The sequence below is a fragment of the Athene cunicularia genome (genome assembly GCF_003259725.1).
Source record: "Athene cunicularia isolate RWA chromosome 9 unlocalized genomic scaffold, athCun1 chr9_part2, whole genome shotgun sequence".
Taxonomy (NCBI): domain Eukaryota; kingdom Metazoa; phylum Chordata; class Aves; order Strigiformes; family Strigidae; genus Athene; species Athene cunicularia.
Window position 1 is genome coordinate 800,985 of NW_020799111.1, and position 22,538 is coordinate 823,522.

At 40.6% G+C, this 22,538-nt stretch overlaps 1 protein-coding gene across 3 annotated transcripts in view; it reads left to right on the top strand.

Moving 5' to 3' along the window:
• The window catches only part of PAK2 (p21 (RAC1) activated kinase 2), a 46,425-nt gene extending 27,741 nt beyond the window's left edge, over window positions 1–18,684 (top strand). For all 3 annotated transcript variants that reach the window (XM_026855366.1, XM_026855365.1, XM_026855367.1), the window contains exons 3-15: window positions 1,614–1,714; window positions 2,235–2,385; window positions 3,271–3,302; window positions 3,670–3,777; window positions 4,473–4,605; window positions 5,238–5,301; window positions 6,108–6,156; window positions 8,182–8,294; window positions 8,784–8,901; window positions 10,735–10,834; window positions 13,478–13,674; window positions 14,227–14,364; window positions 14,897–18,684. In XM_026855366.1, the coding sequence (XP_026711167.1) occupies window positions 1,614–1,714; window positions 2,235–2,385; window positions 3,271–3,302; window positions 3,670–3,777; window positions 4,473–4,605; window positions 5,238–5,301; window positions 6,108–6,156; window positions 8,182–8,294; window positions 8,784–8,901; window positions 10,735–10,834; window positions 13,478–13,674; window positions 14,227–14,364; window positions 14,897–14,983 (1,391 nt within the window). In that variant the 3' untranslated portion in view covers window positions 14,984–18,684. The remainder of the gene's footprint in view (window positions 1–1,613; window positions 1,715–2,234; window positions 2,386–3,270; window positions 3,303–3,669; window positions 3,778–4,472; window positions 4,606–5,237; window positions 5,302–6,107; window positions 6,157–8,181; window positions 8,295–8,783; window positions 8,902–10,734; window positions 10,835–13,477; window positions 13,675–14,226; window positions 14,365–14,896) is intronic.
• The last annotated feature ends 3,854 nt before the right edge of the window (window positions 18,685–22,538 follow it).

Genomic DNA, 22,538 nt, shown 5'->3' on the forward strand with positions numbered 1-22,538 from the left:
TAGAGTACCCCCCCCCCTTGCTTTCACATAAACAACTGCAAGAGATTGGGAAGAAACAGTGCTTTCCTTAAATGTTTTCACATAAGCAAGTTTCTCCTGTCTTGTGACTGAACAATGTTAATGAGAACATTTGACAGTCCGTTCGCTTTTTGGCTCTGATCTGTGCAGCCATATTAAAGATATCCTGTTTATAATAGCCGTGTCTTTCCACTGCATTGTTCAGTTAGAGGCAGCCCACATGGCTTTTCGTTTTCAAGTATTGTCCTCAGCTCCCTGTCCTTCCTTTCCCGACAGTGTGAGGGGATTTCAGACAGATTCTCTGGCTCTGAGCAGCACAATCTATGCTCAACCATGTTCAGTAACTTTTTACCATGTAGTAACAAAGAGGGTGCTGTTTTAGCTGCTCTTTTTCTGTACTGAAACTATGTGACTTTTAAGGTGAATTTAAAAACAAAACAAAACCATGTTTTTTTATATACAAACATAAAATGGTAATCAAGTTAGATTGCAAAATGGTGTGCTGCTTTCCTTTGTGTTTATGAGCACTATGGCATTCTTGCCGGCTTCATGCACGCTATAATAAATGCAGCTGATTCAGCTATATGCTCTGCAAGCCCACAGGCGTTCCCAGGATTACACATGCAGTTTTCTTGGTGTCAGGTTAGACACGCTCTACAGCTCAGTGCCAAGCAGTGCCTTTCAGCAGAGGACCATGAGATCAGGCCTTAAGCATCATCTTTCAACCTGGAAATCAAACGGCAAGTACACTCGTCTGCTCTGTCAGGGAAAGAAGCAGGGCTCAGGTTTTTTTGCAACAACAACAAGAAAACATGTTCCTGAAAGCTTCCAACTTAACTCCAAACCTTTTCTGAGTAAAGAGAACAGAATGGTGTATTTTATATTTAGAGTTAACTACAAATTGTCTTCCATTTTTATTTATTTTCTCTTTGTCAGAAAAAATAAAAAACCCAAGCCCCAGGCATTATAAAATATCTTATAAAAATTGAATCTAGGTTGGATTGTGCACATGGTCCTTCTCATTATCTGTTCCTGCTTCTGGTACTTATTATGCTTGCTTTTTTATCCCCTTTTAATTTAAATTAGGTAGTTGCTCTGAGGCTATAAACTCTTATCTTCATCACAGGAAGTCCTAGTTTGCATTAATTACCTTGAATTGAAGCAGTGAGGCAACTGATTTTTAACTGTCTTTAGGGTGAAGTTGAGGTTGAACTGAAGTTGTCTTCGGTGTTGTTCTTAATCCGTATTAAAATGTCCTTTTTTGCGTTGTAAACGTTTCATATGTTTACGTTTCATCTGCTCAAAAATTGCTCCTTGCACTCTGCTCTTAGTCGCTTATTTGCTTGCTACTATGAAGAAAATTAACTCTATCCCAGCCAAAATCATCACACCACAGTATAAATGATTGGAATGGAACAAGTTGCTGATTCTTAATGTGAAGCCTACACCAGCTTGAAAAGATCAAATCCCTGTGCTGCATGTGTAAACACCTGCATCCAGTAAACAGAATAATAGTTACATTCATCCAAACTGTTGTAATGGGGACAATAGGACTTGAAATCTTTGCTCAGTAGATCTTTGAATGTCTTTTTCAGCAAGCAAGAAGAAGGAAAAGGAAAGGCCAGAAATCTCCCCACCATCAGATTTTGAGCATACCATCCATGTTGGCTTTGATGCTGTTACTGGAGAGTTCACTGTAAGTATACCTGCCTTGGAGTTGCTCAGAAAACAGCTGTGGGTCAGTGCTGTGATGAAGCCATTGTGATGTTTCAGAATAAAGTGTGAGTTAGTCTTTGTATTTATTAAAGTACTGTGTATTTGTACAGCATGCAGAGTAATGAGACTCTGACCTCTTAGTACTTCTGCAGTGTAAATGTCAGATCTGATGCTTTGTGTCACCTGGGAGAGCCTTCCCTAAGAAACCCTCTTCAGTTTACTTTCATTAGTGGGTACCACTGGTTCTGTTGAGTGCTTTTGTACTCCCATTCCTCACATCTGGTTTAACACACCTTAAAAGATGTGGTGTCATGTTGACACAGTGATTTGTGTTGTGTCACCTATGGCATACGGCTGCCCATAAAAACCCCATCCTACTCGTTCATGTTTTTAAAGCTTGTGCATGTTATGCTTGTTATAGTTTGTTATATATTGTTCTGCTTTTTAAAAATCTTTAAAATACTAGAATGGTGCTTAAAATAGCCTATTTTTTTTTTCAGGGAATGCCAGAGCAATGGGCTCGGTTGCTTCAGACCTCAAATATCACAAAGCTAGAACAGAAGAAAAACCCCCAGGCAGTACTAGATGTGCTGAAATTCTATGACTCTAAAGACACAGCAAAACAGAAGTATCTGAGTTTTTCTGCTCCAGGTGAGATCCAAGTGTGTGCAAGACATTGAAGAGGAGTTGGGTATTTGGAACACAGTCTTCCTCTCTTTCAGAATAATAAATTGGATTCAAATGCTGAAAGAGCAAGCTACTTTTCAATGAGGAGCAAATATTTGAAGATCGATTTAAAACTGACTGGGAACTGGCATTGTCTAGTTGATTTCCTGTTTTAAGTAGAGGGGGGAAGAAATGGAACTGGATAATACAAAATAGCAGCCAAAATTAACTTTAATGCGCTGTGTTTATGAATTTGGGGCTCTGAGACTGTGATTAATTGGTTTTGTACTGGAGACCTTGCTCCTCCTGTCTGTGGCCGAAACAGCTATCTATGAACTTGATGTCACCATGTGGTGACATGAAAGATGCAAAATAAGTTGTGGCTCCTAGATTGGGAGCTCTGTAGGAGGGCTGAGAGAATGACCATCCTACAAACAGATGCGGTTTTACCTCTTTCAATGACTTCTGAAAATAGCTTAGTAATAAGGCTTTGTAATACTCTCATCCTTGATTCAAGATACCACTGAGGGAACAGAAATAGCCATTTGATCCTGATTTCACATCTCAGTAAGACAGAATACATAAGTGTGATAAACCGTGCTCAATTTGGAAAGCTGTGTGTGGGTACTCAGGCGAAGAGCAAGTTGGGAAGGGAGTGGGTTTGCTGGCCCTTAGGGGAGGGTTTTAGAAACTTCCTTCTGCATTGGTTGTACAGTGCAATACTAGTTTCTCTCATTTATGACCATGAAATTTTGTTTCCTGAGAGCTGAAAAAAAAATCTCCAAAGCAGTCTGTGTTCTTTATTCTGTAAAGTCCACTTTTTATTACTTTTCTGATGACTTTATGTATTCTGCTATTTGTCCTATTTAGAAAAAGATGGTTTCCCTTCAGGAACACCAACGGTGAGTGTGTTTACTATTTTTTGTATGTTCTTAGGTGCATAAAAATTCAGGTCTTCTGTATTTGTTATGTACTGAATCTTGCAGTATAAAACAAAGTGAGATTTATTTTTTTTTTGGAATAAAAACATACATTGTGGGATCAACAGAGCGTATTTCGCTGGAACAATAGTATTTGAGTCTTGTAATAAAATGTAACAGGGCAGTTAAACCACTCAATCTATCCTTTTCTTTTGACATCAGTAAGAATTCTTTTATCTTTATGTGGAAAAAGAAAAAAGAAAAAAAAAAAAAAAGGCAAGTCTTTAACACCATGGTGTGGTGTGTTTTGTTTTTTTTTTTTTATAAAAAAACTTTGGTAAAAATGTAGACCAATGCCAAAGGTTCAGAACCATCAACAGCTGTGGTAGATGATGATGAGGATGATGAAGAAGCTCCTCCTCCTGTTATTGCTCCACGACCAGATCACACAAAATCGGTGAGTAGCTGTAAAACTTCCAGTGCAGTCCTTCATTTCTCACTATTGCAGAATAATAATTGTTAATAATGTCCCAGGGATCCGCTTACTCCATCTTACTCTTTTTGACTGTGGTAGGTGTACATTGTTTAGCTCTGTTGACCACTTATTCTGCTCCAGGATTGCAAATGTGAATTGTTTGTCAAGTGATATGCAGACATGTAAAATGTGACAGGTTTACAGTTTGAAATTTCTAGAGTAGCTGCATATGTCTGAGGAAGAAATTAAATAAAGATCCAAGAAAACCCCCTAAATTGGGGGAAACTGGGAGATTTCTGAGTCTCATGCTAATTCATGGCAAAGCATGAATCTTTTTCCTTTAAATCTTAGTAGTAGTTGATCTCACTATTAAATAGTGATTTCTGTTCTGTTAACTAGCATGGGTTATAAAGAATAAGCAGGTAGAAAACCCACAAAACATCTGTCTGGAAGTTAGAATTAATCTCCTAGCACACACTCTGTTCAGGAGGTGCCTGGGTCTGTCTTCAGAGGTCAGTAAAGTTTCCAGCATCTTGACTTATCCGACTTTAACGTTTCTCAGGTCTAATTTCTGCCTCTGACCTGTTACGTAAAATGGTGCTTAGGGATCTTTGAAGAACTGTGATTGTTTTCAACTGAAGGTCAATGATGATAAAGAAAATGGTCTCTCTTAACAGATTTATACACGATCTGTAATTGACCCCATCCCTGCACCAGCCAGTGACACTTCTGTTGACAGCGTGACGAAATCAGGTGATAAGCAGAAAAAGAAGACCAAAATGTCAGATGAAGAAATCATGGAAAAACTACGTAGGTGTTTTTTTTTTTATTTCAGATAAACAAAGGCTTTAGGATTGGGGGAGGAATATTAAGGTTTTGCCCTCATCCTTGTTTTTGTATAAGGGTTGTGTGAATGCTGTGCTTGACTGGTTTTGTGTCGTACAGTAACTGAGAGCCACATTCAGAAGTGTTGCTGATTTACATGTTTCAGAGCCCTACTGAGTAAAAAAAATTTTAGAACAGTTTTTTTTTTGATTGAAGTTCAGTTGTGATAATGTGATCTGGGTGTAGAATACAACCATAATAACACAAAATAGTTTCTGCTGTTGCTTGTTCTATAATCATCTTGAAGATAATTTTTCACCATATTAATGTTCCTGTACTTAAGTCGAGAACTGACTAGTTTCTGGAGTAGGCTAAGCTAATGAATTTGTCATAACCTCGTAGTGGGTTTTGCTACACAGAAGACTATCATTAAATTGAGATATTAAAGAAAATAGCATGATCTGTCTCATTAAGAGTATAACCTAGCATAATGATTGTCTGAAGTTGGGCCCTTTGCAACTGGAACTGAATAAGGAAGCTTTGGCTGTTCATGCATCAGCTTTACTGCTTGAGCTGACCCACTTTTGCCCAGGTTTTTTTTTTTTTTTTTTTTTTAGGCACTATTGTGAGCATAGGAGATCCCAAGAAAAAATACACCAGATACGAAAAAATTGGGCAGGGGTAAGTGTTTCCAGTGAGCCGTTGTTAAAAGTGTTGTACTGTTCTCTATGTGATACTATCATGTAGCTGCCACTTACTGAAGCAGGCAGAAATGTTGGCTGTATTAAGCAGTGATAAACATATGGTGAAAGCTTTACACAGTGGTGGAAACTTTGAATTGTGTCTTTTAATGCAAAAGCATAGCTCTGTGACTTCTCTGTGGGTGTATCTAGCCCTCTCCTTTCCCGTTAAGATGCGTTCATCCAGTTTGTGATATGACTGCTGAATAGCATGAGGACAAGTCAGAAAGCTTTCTCTGTGCTAAGCTAACAATACTGCCTTGACTAAGTTATTCTTCTAGTGATCCTCTGAATCGTGCTGAGAAAAAAGTATAGGCGAGTTCTACCTTTTCTAGCTTTGATTTTTTATATATATATATATATATATATATATGCCAACTCCTACTGTATACTTTCCAGATAGGTGTCTGTGTGTTTGTGGGCACGCTTCCCCTGGGGGAAAATGAAAAGTAGTATCTGCTACAGAAAGGACTGCCCAGCTTATCTGATCATAGGGACCAGAGCAACCTCTGGGTGCTTAGATGTCCCAAATGCTGGAGGCATGGCTGGTGTCAGAAGAGAGCGTATTTGCAATTTGTTTTGTGTGAACTGACTGGCATTTCTATGACACCACTTTTAATAGCCTTCTTTTTGATACAGCTCTTGCAGTGTCGAAAGCTGACACAATTTTGTGTTTGTGATCTGTCTGCTCATGTGCATGTTTGTTACACAGAGAGATGCAGCTGGCTGTAATGTTTTTCTTCACAGGGCTTCAGGTACAGTTTTCACAGCTATTGATGTGGCAACGGGGCAGGAGGTAAGCTATCTGTATTCATTGCAACGAAAATACTTTTTCTGTGTAAATGTTCTTCCGTAGGCGCCTGAAATGATTTTACTAGATTTCTGTCTGTGGCTCCCATCTCTATTACCTCTCAGAAGAATGTCTGTCATAGTCATTTGTAACAGTGTGTGCCTTGTTCTGTGGTAATCAGATGATGAAAGCTAAAAATAGAGTTTTGTCTTTCCATTGAAAGGCAGAGGGAGTGAGGTGTTCCAAAAATAGGTTTTGAAAACAGAAATCCTTCACAATTGCCTGCAATTCTTGTCCTTCCTGCATTTTCAGATGTAAAACTTTGTTTAGTCTTTGCACACTTGTTCTTTAGTCCCATCTCAGTAGAGGTGAGAGATGCTCCTATCTGTATGGAAAGAGGTTGCCCTGTGTTGTTCTTTGCTGTAGTTAGAATGCCTTTTCCACATCCTGCTCATTGCTTTTACTGCTTGGTGTCTCCAAACCCACTTGGTGAAGTCGATAACATCAGCAGTACTCTGCATGCTTGTCATCCAGTGATCATCTCTGGTTCCTGGGACTAAAATTTTAGGCATTATTTGCTTCTCTTTAAATTCATATTTTCTTCATTTTCCTTTAAATATCCACAAGTAGCCATTCCTTAGATCACTGAGAAATAATTACCCTTTCAACAGTAATCATATTTACTAATACTGTAGTGGAGCACCAGATCTTGATGAAATGTAAGCCTTTCAATCATCTCAATATGTTGTCTCTTAACTTGCTTAATTTGCTTTAACTGCATCCTGCAGTACTTCATGTCTTCTAAGTGCAGAGTAAATTTTGTGGTCTGGTTCCTTAAACCTACTCTGCATCTTGTCAGGCAGGTGGGCTAACAATAGACTGCGTGCAGTCTCCATGCATTAAATAGATGCAGTGCTCTGGCTTCCTCAGTGCTCAATGTCTGAGTGCAGAAGTGGGTCTGTTAAGTGATAAGAAGAGGGCCAAAGGAGGATTTTGTTGCTGTTTTCTACACCCTGCTGGGAAGGTGAAGAGAATATGGAACTAGGCTCCTCTTACAGCTATACAGTGACAGGACAAGAGGTAACAGGAAAATTTGCCATAGGGGAAACTCTGGTTAGATTGCTGAAATTTTTTTCCCCTCGCAGTCAGGATGATCAAACACTGGACAGGAGCCCAGAGAGGTTGTGGAATATCTGCTCACTGAGATCTCCATTCAAAACTCAGTTGCACAAGACCCTTGGTGTCTTGCTTGTTGGCTGTATTTTAAGCAAGGGGTTGTACCTGATGACTTCCAGAGGTCCTCTCCAGTCTTAGTTATTTTGTGATTCTGTGCCACGAGTTCTTTTCTTTTCATGCCCTTGGCAATATGATAATGATAATTTCTACAAGATTATATTGGTTCTCCTGTTTGGTTTTGAACTCATGGATAGGTTACCTTGTAAAACTCCAAACTGTCTCCTCAAAGTGTTGTAGCTAACATCCGGGACAATTCTCCATTTTAAAGTCTTGAATTCTTGTCCTGGTTAGCTTATTTCTTGGACAAGATAGGTCTTTATTTTCCCTTCTCTCTCTGGGATACTTCATTGGCTTAATTTCTTTGAGAGGAATTCGACCTGCCTTCCAGCATTCCTTTCACCCCAGCACCTAATTTGATCAAAATACAAAAAAATGAATTGCCTTGCCTTGAATTGGAAGGCTTCTGGTTTCTTAGTTGCTATACAAGTCTCTTCTGCTTTAGGCCTGTTGATATGAAATGAGGCAAGTATCTTTTCATCTCCTGAATATTTCCTTTGCTGCCTGTTCTGGCCTTTGTTATTGTTTGTGGATTTTTTCAGATGCAAGAGGATGATGTTGGTTATGGGTGCAAGTTGTATGCTCAAGTTGCATTCTTTTAATTTGCCACCTGCAAGCTGTGCTAAACTTCTCTAATCCTGTTACAGAATTTCTTCTAACTTTTCACTGTATTAAGACTGAGCAAGAGGTTTTGATAATCAGGTTTGAGTGATTGCGGTTTTATTTTATCCTTTTCAGGTTGCTATTAAACAGATAAACCTGCAGAAACAGCCCAAGAAAGAGTTGATTATTAATGAGATCTTGGTAATGAAGGAGCTAAAGAACCCCAACATAGTCAACTTCCTGGACAGGTAAATGCAGACAGCTGGCTGATTCCTTCATCCCCAAGGGTTTCAGGAGGTTTGATATAATTACACAGACCCAGATGTCCTGCACCTATCTTATAAGCAAATGTGACTGTATTTAGACTATTACCTAAAAAAAAATTAAAAGTCATTGGTTATGGGGAATGGTCTGGATCAGTGAGAAGGCTTCTTCTGTCATGAATGCAGTACTACATGTAGTTGGGGGACAGTGGTGAACAAGAGCAAAGCTTGAGCAACACTTCTTTTGTGCATGAGATACGTAGGGCGTTCTCCTGCCCATTTAGGGTAGTAGTAAGAAGCACACAGCTTTTATTGTCAGCATTTACATTTCAGGCTACCTTCCAGAGATTAACTTTCTTTACTGTTTGTCTTGAAGTGCTTATGAATCATTTCATTGACCAGCTCTTATCAGTCATTTTTCAGTTTTCGATCTCTTGATGGCAAAAGGGTGTGCTTTTTGTTTTCTGTTTGTAGTTACCTTGTAGGAGATGAATTGTTTGTGGTGATGGAGTATCTAGCTGGAGGCTCACTAACAGATGTGGTCACAGAAACATGTATGGATGAAGCACAGATTGCTGCTGTTTGCAGAGAGGTGAGTGTTATAGTTTATGGGTAGAGGAATGAAGGTGCACTCTGTTCCCCTATATTTTATGGTACACTTAGGTTAAGACTAATTGCAACAATTGCTGTTGGAGTCATTGAGTTAGAAAGGATGAATGCTGAGAAGGAAGAATGGATACTGAGAGGAGAAATCAATATTAAATTTACAGAAAATAACAAAATGCGTTTTAACTCATAAAATTTGGGGTTTGCAACTTCTATGGCAGTTTTTGAGCTGGGTGTTTGAGAATGTTAGGTGGTGGAGCAAATGAAGATTTTAGTTTTGGTAACTGGGTTGTCTAGTCCTGCTGATAGTATTAACAGAAAGGTGATAATCATGTGGACTAAAGTTCAAGGAGGAGCAGCAACGAAGTTTAACAACTGGAAAGAATGTATTTTTTAACTTTGACTAATGAAGAGTATTCAAAGGCACCAAAAAGAAAAAAAAAAAAAAAAAAAAAAAAAAAAAGAGGAAAAAAGCCTGAAAGGTTCAGAGTGTTTCTGGAAGGAAGGAGGGGAACTGTGTTTGCTTAAAGTGTAAAAGTGGATCTCATGAAGAAACATGTACTAAAATAAGGATGAACTTGATGCAGACTATCCCTTTCTCATGTTAGTAGTTTTTGTAGTGTATGAAATAGAGTTCTGTGACATTTAAGCTTTCTTTATGGACTTCTCAGAATAATAGTTCTCCAGAAGATTGTAGTTTAAATAATTTTAAGATTGCAGTAAGATTTCAAATGGACAAGTTAAAAGTAGCTGATGTCACAACTTAACAGTGGTTTCTGCCCTGAGTCAGAATGCTGGAATCCAGCTCAGGCTTGATTTATTATGGCAGAAGGAGAAGTAATTGTATTATCTGCTGTGCAGGGGAAACTTAGGCTTTAAAAAACCCCATTTGACTACATCAACATGACATCTGCATTTGATGACTCACCCAAAGGGAGGAGATGTAAAGCAAACTTGTACATTAACATGTATGGACAGGTAACGGTTTCCAGAGAAACTGGAGCTCCAAGCAAAGAACTGAAAGTAACTATTTACTGTAACAGTAATTAACTTTTCTGAGGAAAGAGTCTAATATTTAACTATTGTACTTCATCAAAACTCTGCTGCCCAGTATGTTAAATACACTTCATTCTGCAAATCAGTGCCACTTTGCTAAAGCAAATGGAGATACAAAAAACTCACTGGGGACTACATCCATACCAAGCTGAAAATGATAAATGTTCTGCTTATATTAAGAAAAAATATCTTACCCTTTAGCCCTTTATTGTCAAATAGCAAAGGTGTTGTTTTACATTGTGGTCTTTTTCATTGTGTTTTAGGTAGAAACTTAGTGTGAAAGGTTTTAATCTAAAACCAATGCAAAAACAGTGTTACTGATTTCCATAGTGAAGATGTTTTACAGCCTTCACTGTAGGAGATGTTGCATGCATGTTGAGAATTAAGTCTCACCAGTTCCTCCTGGTGAGATTTCAGGCTAAAAAGTTCTCAATCCTTTATGGTTCCTCTGTAGAATTTGTGATGTGCCAAAATTAACATCTGGGATTTTTGAGAGCATCTTGAGGGGTGATGGATGATAAGGAGTTTAATTTATGGTTTGTTAAGATAGAGAAACTCCATGGATAAATGATTTCTGACCTCATGATATCTGGAGAGTATTTTTTAGCACAAGAGCTTCCTCTGCTGGTTATTTGAAATAATACCTGTGACATTTTTGCACTCAACACTGGCTGAGGGTGTAAGCATTGCTTTTGAGTTTGTGTTCACATACACAAACTGAGTTTCCATATGCTGATTTTCCCCCCCCCCCCCCCCCATCCAGTGCTTGCAAGCACTTGAGTTCCTACATGCCAACCAGGTCATCCACAGAGACATTAAGAGTGACAACGTACTGTTAGGAATGGATGGATCAGTTAAACTAAGTGAGTACCAGACAATTGTTTCAATGTTCTGTTTTTCCTTTCCCAGTAAACTTTGACTTGGAGAGTGTAAATTGGTAGAAGCAGAGTTGTCAGGGAAATTTGAGGTGAATCCTTATCGTCTATGAGTAATAGGAATTCATTCTGTGTTATAAAATGTATAACTTGTGGGTAGCAGGTATTGGAATTCTGAGGGCCCTAAGACTAAGGCTGTGAACATGTTAGGCCGGAAGGACATTGAAGCAAATCTGTTGCCACATGAATACGTTGGTAAATATGAAGTAACTGGCACCATACAGTGAAGCAAAAATGCGAATGATTGCAAGAGAAAAGTTGCAGCTAACTGCAGTTGCTTTGTTAGTTTCTTCAGGTGGTTGTGACTTACTTTTGATGTTTTGCCCTTTTCACTAGAAGGTCACTAACGAGAAAATTGTACGTTATTAACCGTTTATATTGCAGTCTATTCTTATGCTGTGCCTGTACTGGGTCTCCTTTTCTTGGACTGGAAGTGTAACACACTTTCATTAATATAATGATGAAATGACAAAAGAAACTACTTGCTTTTCAGGTAATTGTTATGCATGTGTGGACTTGTGTACAGTAAGTCAGTTTCTGGTGTGTGTAAATCTGTGTGACAATAAAAAAGTGTGAAACCACTTGAAGAAGCTGTCAGGACTCTAGAGAGGTGCATAATCTGACTTCTTGGTATGTTGGAATGTGCAAAGCATGAAACAACAAAAGAGTTAAGGGATGCTGTTTTTCCATTGGGTAGGAGTTTGAAATGTCATGAGAGTGTATCTTAGCAATATTCCCTAGGCTAGATGGTTTGCAGTCTCATAATGTTTATGAGATGGAGTGTGAAGAAAGATTATGAGCAATCTGATTTGCTTACCAGCATTGTTGGATGCTCTGGTTGCTTGCATAGGTGGTTTTATTTTCTAGAAGATGTGTTTTTTGCACAAACCGTGTGGATTCAGAGGCCGAAGATAAGTGAATAGGTACAGTAGATGATGTGGCTGAGAATAGTTGGCTGGAGAAGGCTCAAAAATGTAAGAGTTGTCAAAGCAAAGCAGTGGGAAAAGGACAGGGTTAGCAGCCTGTGTAAGGAAGCATCGGCCCCAGGAGGTTGGGGGAAGGTAAGGAGGAAGGAGAGACAGGAGAAAACACAAGTCAGCTGTAAAAATATCCTATGTGAAGGGAGGTATTATAATTGCAATTGAGATTAGCTGCTCTTTGGCTTTGTGATTGTAGAGCTAGCAGTTGTTTAGGGGGAGGGTGGAAGAAGTTGCACCTTCTTTTCAGGCTCTTCCCCTTCTCTGGGGGAGCCTGGCTTCTGGGAGACTGGTGACAGGAGAAGAGGTACCAGTCTCCCTGTCACCACTGCATACCTACACACACTACGGTTGGTGAAACTGGCTTCTGCATCTTGCCTGTCTTTTCTCTCCTTGCTGGTGGCACGAAGGCCTTGTTCTTAGGTCATGAGACACACTGCTGCTGCTTCTCTGGTGTGTCTGTTGAAATAAGATGTGCTTTGAGCTGAGTATAACACCTTGGTAAAGGCCAAGAAGTGCTAGTGAGGAGCTCAGTGTTTGATAGGTTTGATCAAACTATAGGTTTGATTTTGTTTGGTTTTGTTTTTTTAAGGCAGCATTTTGACAATCAGGGTGGGGGTAGTTCTTTGTTAAATTGTCCTCTTGGTACAGCTTAGCACTTTCTTGTCTGTGGCTCTTTTGTTAGCACTGCTTGGCGTAACACTTTCAAAATCGACTTGAAATTTTAATTACTCTCTCTCTCCCTTTCTTTCTCTCCCTTTCTCTCTCTCTCTCTCTCTCTCTCTCTCTCAAACTTAGTGTCAATGATAAGGTAATATCTGTCTCCTGCCTTAACTGTGTTCTTATTGATGCTTTACATGCCTGGGAAGTGGGGGTGCTGCAGCGGGATAAAGTAACATGATGGAACATGCATTGCTGCTGCACCCGAAGGCTATAGGAATAGGTGACTTTTCTCGTTTTCTTGAGTGTGGTTGTTCTCTTTGGTAGTTACCTTGTGGAAAGGTTTGTTTGTCCAGGTTCCTCCTGCTGAGTGGGGTAGCACTTCACTTATCTGAAGCCTTGTTTCCATGCCTCTGTCAGCTGTAGTACCTGTATTTGATGGCCAAATCGCTGTGAAATGTTGAACTCAATAGCTGCACAAATAAAATTTGTTTAGCAGGGCTGAAGCCATGGTTTGTGGATTTGTTTTTCCTAGTTCAGGCTGTGTAACGTACCATGTGCAGAACACTTGCCTTCTGTATTCTGCTTGATTAATTTTTTGGCTGTCTAGGATTCCTGAAAAAAGGACTGGGGAAAATATCGTTCTTCTACAGGGTAGTGCTTGTGTCCCTTTCCCAGAGGACAAAAAACCTTATCTTCATTCCATGGAATTCTGCCCTGCTTAAACACCTTCAGGTTTTGTATCTATCTTGCACGTTGGATTTTGTAATATGGAGAATGTAGTGGGGGGTTAAAAAAAAGAGGCACCCACTGCCCCAAGACCCTCTCAAGTGTAGAGGAGTAAAATATATGTGTAGTAACAGAGAAGTCTTCTAGGAAGTTCACTTACTTGGAGTGCACCAATTTAACTTTTTAAAATTCTGTTATCCTACAGCCGACTTCGGTTTCTGTGCTCAGATCACTCCAGAGCAGAGCAAGCGCAGCACTATGGTTGGCACTCCTTACTGGATGGCTCCTGAAGTGGTCACGCGGAAAGCATACGGCCCTAAAGTGGATATCTGGTCTCTGGGTATCATGGCGATTGAGATGGTGGAAGGAGAACCCCCATACCTCAATGAAAACCCCCTGAGGGTAAGAAGCACAGCTGTGGCTACAACTGCGGGTGTTTACCATGTGAATGGTTTCAGTAATTGTTCGTTATTAATACCTACATTAAAAAGAAAATGAAGCAAAAAAACCTGCAAGTGTCAGCAGTGCAAGAAAACTCCTCCAGAAGGAAGACAGCTGTCTTGAATTTGCAGTCAGCCCTACCTTCAGTTTTCTGTTAGGAGATGAGTACCTGCTTGTAACTAAAACATTGGACTTTGAACTCAGTCTTCTGTGATAGTTTAAGGAAAAGTAGATCCAGTAGGTCATGAAGAATGCTGCTTGTGTCAGAATCAGGTATTTTCTTTACCTAGGTAAGTATCTGTTGCCAGAAGATTCTGAACGTTATTTTGCTACTAGCAAGAATACGTCATGACTGCCTATAATTGTGGCATTTTTATAGTTTTTCATCTCATCAGGGAGAGAAGAATTAGGCTGCAGAGCCCTTTCTCATGTAGACTAAGGGATTGCTGCTAGGCAGGTCAGTTTGGCATCTTAAAGATTTGGTTTGGTTATACAATATTCCTCATTTTACAGGCTTTATATTTGATAGCAACTAATGGCACACCAGAGCTGCAGAACCCTGAGAAACTGTCCCCAATATTCCGGGATTTCTTGAACCGATGTTTGGAGATGGATGTAGAGAAAAGAGGATCAGCCAAAGAATTGCTACAGGTAAGAGAGTCAGCTTCTCACAACCTGAGATACAGAAGCCACAAGTAAGGTCAGCCTGTGATAAACCCCATTGTAAAGTGGCATCCTCTTTTTTGTGTTTTCCTCTGAGGACTCTAGTAAAGAGCAGTTGGTAGGAACTACAGGTCAGGAACTACTGGTAGTATGTACTCTGAAGTCTTTCCGTCAGTAATCTGTGCCTTCATTCTGCTAATGCTAACGCATCCAGCAATTTAGGCATTTACTGTAATAGAGCCACTGAAGTGAGCAGAATGAGACTGAGAGAAGATGTTTGAGCGGGAAAGCTCATTGTCGTGAATTATTGGAAAAGGAAAGGCCCAGGCTTTTTTGGGACAAGGAGGAATGATTAATAGGCTTGTGGTGCTCTGGATCTGTCCCTTCAGGAGCTGAGCATTGGTAGCATTTGCACTGCATTTCATATCTTGGATGAAAAGGGCTGTGTAGAAATATGGCTTTTACTGGCTTCTTAAACCGTGTCTTTCACTAATTTACTGTGTTTCTCTCTTTCTGGCAGCATCCCTTCTTGAAACTGGCCAAACCTCTGTCTAGCTTGACGCCACTGATCTTGGCAGCCAAAGAAGCAATGAAGAGTAACCGCTAACATTACTGCCACAGCCTTCATCCTTTTTTTTGTTTGTTTGTATTTTACAAATCTTTATAATATATGAAATTGTTACACTTCTGGGGGGAGGGAAGGGATTTTTTGGGGGGGAAAATGTCTGCAAAAGGGAAGAAACCCTCATCCAGAAGACACCCAAAATAAATTGTGGTGACTGTAGTGATCCCTGTCTGGGGTTCAGAAGGAATTGAGGACTGAATTACTGCCCTTTTTTTCTTTTTTTTTTTTTTTAATTTCAGACAGCCCAGAAATGCCACTTACTCTGCCCAGGGTTTTAAAGGGGTTTTAACGACAATGTTTTAATGACTTCGCTGTAACAGCTCCCATTCATTGTACCCTTCTGGGTACTTTCAATACTTGAATGACAAATTCAAGCTTTCAGAGAGCAGTACTAATTTTACCTGCTGATCTCTGTCACTCTCCTCTTCCTCCCCTCTGCCTGTTTACTTTTAAATTGCTGTAGTAAGCTCCCATTTAACTAGATTTACAGCAGGTGTGACAAATGTGAAGGTACATTTTTGCCCCTCATTTCTTTTATGGATTAGCTGTCACTGTACTGTAGAATTGACAACTCACCTACTTAAGAAATCGTAGTGTACTGAGATGTTTTTCACTTTTTAAAATTAATATGGAGAGAGGAGGAAGAGAAGTATTCAGCTGTTTCTTATATGCCTGTGCTCTGTGGACTTTTAATCAAAGATATGGCCTCTTTTTAGAAATTTAATGATGGGTCAAGTCTTTGGATGTTGGTTTATGGATATGTAGGTAGGGGTCAGATACTTTATTTATGATCAAATGATCAGTTATAGTCAGGGCAAGAAAAAAAATCCAGCTGTCTTCCTGTCTGCTCTTTTTTTTCCCATTAGACTTGCTGGCCAGAAGCTTAAGGGATAACGTGCTTGGTGTGGTGGGTGGCTCAAAAACATGTATTGTATCTGTGCTCTGACTTGGGCTTTGGAAGTTATGCTGGTGCCTTTGACTTTTTTATTTTACATTTCCCTTCTTTGTATCAAATACATTTTTGTATATGTTGTAATTTTTTTTCCCCCAAGCAAATAATGCATCAACCTATGGAGTTGTCAGAGTTTAAGTATTAGAGCTATTTTTTTCCAGTTTTGTATGTGCTCCATTTGTACTAATGAAATCAGAAGAACAAATAATTAGATCTGAGGACACTGAAGATACAGGATTTAAAAAATATAATTCAAACAGAAGATTATGAACACCTGGAAATGCCAAAGAGCCATTCTGAAGATGAAAGCTGAGAGGGGAGGACAGTGCTGCCAGACCTTCATGGGGCTTATTTGACTGGCTAGTTTGAGACTAAGAAGACGTGGTGTGTCGCACTCATCCTTTCTCACTATAGATGTTGTACCAGCTAGAATGGCTGAATTCAAACATTCAATGCAAAAAAAAAAAAGTGCCTCCTTCTGAAGGACAGTGAGCAACTTGAGTGGTTGAGTTCTTGGGGTGTTACCAGGGGCAAGCATAGAAGGGCCGTGCCCCTGGCTGCTTCTAGCGCTACAGTCTATGCATTTCAGCTTCCCCAACAGTTTAACGAAGAGCCACCTATAGTAACAATGTGCCAAATGACTCTGTGACAGAACAACCATTACTTTAGTGGGATTTTATTGCATTCCCAGTGGGTCAGGACCTGGGACAGATAGGCTTACAGTTGGGTATGGACAGAGGACCCTGAATAAAAATTTTTTGCACAATTTTACAAACGGAAGCTGGCAGAAGGTAGAAATAATTTTCAGATAATTTCAGTATTTGTATAGCGATAGAAATAACTACATTTTGGGGACTGGTAGCCACGGTATGACAAAACCAACTTCCAGCCTGGGAGCGGCTGGCCAGAACAGTGGAGGCTATTTGTGTTGATGGTGGAGGGGAAGTGGGGCCAGGGTCTCGCAGCGTCGGCTGCTGTGACTCACGAGCTTTTAGGAATTGGCATCGTACCAACAAGATGCCTTGTTGTGTGGGGCACTGCAGTATTGCAGTTCAGCTTGTGTTCTGCTCTTGTGTGGTGGTGAAAATTACGTCAGGTAAATTATGTTAACTGCTCCATCGCAGGAGTAAACCCCTCTAGCTAAAGGGTAAGAAGAGTTGTGGTTTGAAATTCAAGCAAGGGTCTCATTCCAGACAAGGAAATCTAGATGCATTTCCCAGGCAAAACTGGTATTGCGAGCCATGGATGCTGTAAACACTGTCCCCGATTTGAGAGTGTCTGGCTCCCAGATCAAATGAAGTAGCAAGGAGGCTTGGCTGAGAAGGCAACCCTGGCCTACCAATGATTCCCTCTTTGTCCATTGCTGGCAATGGACTTTGTGAAACTTCTTGTGCCAGAGTTAAACGGGGAGCTTTTCTTTCTTTTTTCTTTTTTTTTTTTTACTTTCTATTTTAATGGCACAATTTAGACAGTAAGATAACTTGTGATAAATTTAGATTTTTTTAAAAGAGAAAACAATGAAATCATAAGTAATTTTAACTTATTATTTCACTTTTATTGATGAATGAGAATGATATAAAACATGTTACAAAATATGTCCGATTTAGTCTACTTAGGAGATGATTTCCAAACTTTCAGCCATCTTAGCACACAAAACTTGGCCCAATCCAAAACATATCTCAGCACTTGCTGCGTGACCTGGAAATGTGTTTATCACTGAGGTTGAGAAGTGTCCACATCTTCCCTTCCCCACGCAGCAGCCTTAATTATTACGTAGTGAGGTTTCTCACCCTCCGCTACCAGAAATCGGGGTCAGAGATGGAGCTGACAGAAGAGGAGAGCCATGAGAAGGTTGCTGTGCTATGCTTTTGTGTCTTAATGGGTCAGGCATCGCTTTTCTGACGATGTCAGCTGGATGTATCTGCAAGATTAAAAAATGCAAGCAGTGGGTTTTTTTCCCCTGATGGGAGTAGATTAGTGTCCTTAAAACTTGCTGCAGGGCTGTTCAACTCTGTTGTGTCACTAGGGCAGATAGAGACCGGCCAGAGTTCGAGCAGATGGTGATAAGGGAAGGTGCTAGGGCTCCCATATGTCTCGCCTGCTCTCAGGTGCCAGCACAGGATCCTGAGTCAGGATCAAATATACACGTGACACGTATTGAAGTGTAGTGTATGGTGCCGTGGTTAGTTGGGTATATGGAGCTGGGCAGCTTATGGCTGAAATGTGAGTGTGCAGGGAACATGTGGCTCCTGGCATTTTCTTGTTACTGTAGAATAAACCAGACCTCATTAAAAACAACCGTGGCACTGGGAATGTGCACTTTGACCTGCCTTAGATGTTAATGAGACTAATTGTAGGCTTCCCCCCGCCCCAGCTCTCCCGTGCAGGGAGGTGCAAAGGTGTGGCTAGAGCAGAGAGGCTGGGTCCCTTTGTCAGAGGGGATGGTGGGTGGCTGGGGAGGGAGCGAGGAGGTTAAGGGTCTCTCCATCTGGAGTTGAATAAATACATGTCTCTGGTCCATTTTTCCCTCTGTTCTCACGCTATCAATGGAAATGGAAGTAGGTGCAAGCTTTCTTTTTATTTTTTTAACTGTCTTCAGATTTTAATGTTGCATCTTGTGTAATTTAATCCCATTATGTTATTTAATTGTTACTGCAATATTAACTACTGTATTTGTTGACTTTGTTTAATAACTGTTCTTTCAGGGCTAGAAATAAACTTTTAAAAAACATTTGGGTTTTTTTTACCCCCCCTTCCCCATCATGAGTTTATACTTCCTAAGACAAGAATAGCTGAAAAGAATCCACATTTAGATGTCTTAATGAGGTTAACAGAATGTATTTGTAATTAAGCTTCATATGATTGCTTTAATTATGATGGATATAATTTTATGCTATACTAGCCTGTCCTGTTTCTTTTAAAATTTTATTCCTCATCAGTGTCTGTACCAACCTTGTGATAACTGCAAACTTTCTTTGCTGCCACATGCTGCTGGCAGGCGGTTGTCTCCCGCAAAATGCTCCAGATTGCTAATGGGAGGAAAACAGCTCTGAAACACCCTTTTCACCCACCATGGAAGAGAGATCCCTTGCTGCTGTTGTGAAGGGAGCAAAGCAAAGACCAGCCTGGTTCATCACAGTCGCATCTTGCACCATCCCTTTGCTGTAAGGTAGCCTTTCAGTAGTGACTGGGGTGGGACTGATTGGCCAGTAAACAGCGATGATGGCAATAGGATGATGTTCCTGTAACTATTCTGAACAAGACTGTTATTGTATCATGACTATCACCCAGTATCCCACGTATAAACACAGGGAATGATCTGTCCTGGTGCCTGCTTGAAAGACATGGCTCTTGGTTCTGCACCATCCCTGCCTTTGGCTGGCTGAGCCGAGCGGGGTGAGGAAGCTGGGTGTGAACAGCTCACCAAGGACGTGGGATGAGATCGATGGTGCCTGGCAGTGGGCTATGGAGACTTGCTTGTGTTTTTCATCAAAACTACAAAAAATGCTGTGATGTGTTGGTGTGGCAGTCTAGCTAAAGAAAAGGACATCTAAACAAATTTACTTTGGGGTTGAAACCAGTTCAGTTGAAATCCAGATGAAATTTGTCTTGCTTGTGAATGTCAAAGACTCATTGTGTCGTGTGTTTCCCATGTATTATTGGGAAATCATCTCTTCCTCTTTCTTGCATGTTGTACAAGCTTTGCTCATACCACTGACAAAGGAAAATGAAGAAACCACTCATCTTCAGAAGCCTTTTCAGCCAGACATGAGAATGTTTTTTTGCACAAAGCACTGTTTCTTCAGGTTAATCTGTCTTTATATATAATTGACCCTTTATGCATTTAAACTGATGTTCTCTAACTCTGCATTTAAGTGATTTTGCATTTAATTTATGGGAGAAAAGGTTGATAAGAGGGAGAAGGTGCTTAGTGGAACTTGCTAATTATCTGGGTATTGGTACTTTGTGCTGCTTGAAAGATGTTGGCTGAATGGGGTTTGCACAAGTTGAAAGTTGCTAGTGCTTGCTTGATAAATCCTATTAAGTCTTATGTGAACTTGCATATACCTGGCCTAGACTAAAACCAAGAGCATCCCCATCGTTTTGGATCTATTTATTCAAGGTTGGGTTCTTAAAACTTTGTCCTTCAAGATAGTACAGTTGGGGGCAATGATTTTTCCCTTTTGGGGCTGCTGATTGCTTGCAGTGAGTCTTCTGTCAAGCTGAACACAATTATTTGGACCGTGCCAGCAACATGTTGATTAAAACCAGGATGACTAAAAACTGAGAAGGATCTTAATTTCTAATTAGCATTTTCACAGTGGTGCCTGAAGAAAAGTCTTGGGTTTCAGTGCGATTCATGTGGCTCGTGCAAGCACAGTATTTATCTGCAAGTGCCTGCTCCCAGGGATTTGTACAGCTGCACTTTTTCCTATTTTTATAACTTGCATTTTGCTCTGAAGATTGTTTTTAATAAAAATAGTCATCCTCAGTCATGTGAGAAAAGTACATTAAACTGCTGTGCTCAGCTAAATTCTTGATGTTGCTCTCCAGATGTGTGGAGGAAGCAGGTTTTTCCAAGAGCTTTTTTCCCTCCTTTGAACTTCAGCCTAAGGAAGGATTTTTTTTTTTTTCCTTGAGGGGGCGAAAAGTATCAACAAGTGAGAACAATGAATTTCTGACTGTAATTTCTCTACCTGCAGTCAGTTATGAGGGAGGAGGGCAGTGCTGATGCAGCTTCTCACGCTGTCATTCCCTTACTGTAAAGATGATTCTGTTTTTTCCTGTTCTTGTCTGCTAGCCAGTGTCTGTAGGGGGAATTGCTTCCAGCACATCACAACATTGTTTCAGATCCCGTTTACCTACTGACTGATTATTGAAACAGCATGTAGGGACAGATGATTTTTGTTCTTAATGGGATTTGCTCGCTGGGAAGTTAATGATTGCTCGTTCTCTTTGGCATACTGAAAGGCTGCTAACCTGCTTTGGAGAAGATGTGTTGAGTCAGTAGAGAGGAGGCTGGGACTGGAATAGCAGACAGCATGTCTCAATGTGCAGATATATCTCAAGGCAGTGTCTCCCATTTCTGGTGTTTTCTGAAGGGCTTGTGAATAATGAGTCTGTCTCGCTATAACTGGATCAGTGGAGGAAATGCTGATGTGACTTGGGGCATGTCCACAGGCTCTTCTGGAGGAGGAACAGAATACCCTTCCTGGGGACAGCCGTCTCCCTCGAGGCTCCCTCGCCTCACCTCCAATGTTTCTAGAGCTAAGGATGATCCATCTTTGTTATTTTTTCCTCCCAGCAAATGCTTTTTCTAAGGATTCGGGTATTTCCACGAAGCACAACTAACTTGTAGGTGTCTTTCAGCCGTTTTCATCTGGCTGCCTGTGGGAGGAAACCTGCTGGGTTTCTGCAGCCTTGTCACAGCAGCTGATAACAGGTGGCTGTTCTTGGAAAGCTCTTATCCAACCCCCTGCCCAGTAATACTCTCCTTAAATAACCTTACAACTTTATTCAGCTGTAGTTATTGCTTCTTTGGGGGTGAAAATAGCATGGGGGGAGGTGGGGGTGTGGCATTAGAGTGGTTCTGTTCAGCTTTTGTTACCCTTAAGTGTTTTTGGAGAGTGTTTATTTTACTTAACAGTGGAAATACCCCCTTGTTCCTATCCCATGGCTAAAAAACCCTGTTTAAAATATCTGCCTTTTAAGCTGCTGTAGTTCTTGACAGCACTGAAAGCAGATTTGCTTTAGAAAAGACACTGATATTCCAGCCACAGAAACGTGGCTTTTGGTGGGAGTATCTGAATTTTCAGATGGTCTTGTTTCTCAGAGAGCAGCTGTGCAAAGCTATGTGGACTCCTCAAGGGGTTTTGCCTTTGTAGTGGCCTGAAGTTGAGCTCTAGTACTGAGCTTGCAGCATGCCCCCTTCTGCTGTCGGCAGTAAAGCAATGTAGGAAACGAGCTGCTTGTGTATCTGTCACTGGCCTCGTTAAATCCCATAATTATCCTTGTAAGCAACAGCTTCCAGCTCCTCTCTCCAGCCCGGGTTAAGTGTCTCACAATTGCAGGATGTGCCATGGGCATAATTACAGGCAATGGATGGGAAATAGTCTTTAAAGACTTCTGAACACTTACTTCCTAAGGCTCAGCTTGGAAATGCTTGAAAAGAAGGCAAAAAATCAGTTCTCATGGGAAGGAAGAGATGCTGGGACTTTTTTTCCAGTTTTACCGTGGATGTCACAATGCTTTCCATGTCACAGCTGTGTTTGGAGGAAGGGGACTAGAATGCACTTGCTTCTTAGGCAGTAGTGCATGGTAGCTTTCTCTTGTAAGAGTAGCTAGAAATATTAGTGCAGGGGACATGGGTTGACACCCCTTTTTTTTGTTGATCTGGATGCACTCTGCTCGGTGGCTGAGATGCTCCCCAGAGGGGAGCTGTTAGAAAGCTCTTCTCTGCTCTAGCAAAACCCTCTCTTGAAACCAAGGTTCAAATGCTCATAGAAGGGGTTGAGATGTGGCATGCAAAGATCTGTGACGTTCCTCTGTGCAAACTGACTATCTATCTCCTGTGTCCCATGAGCC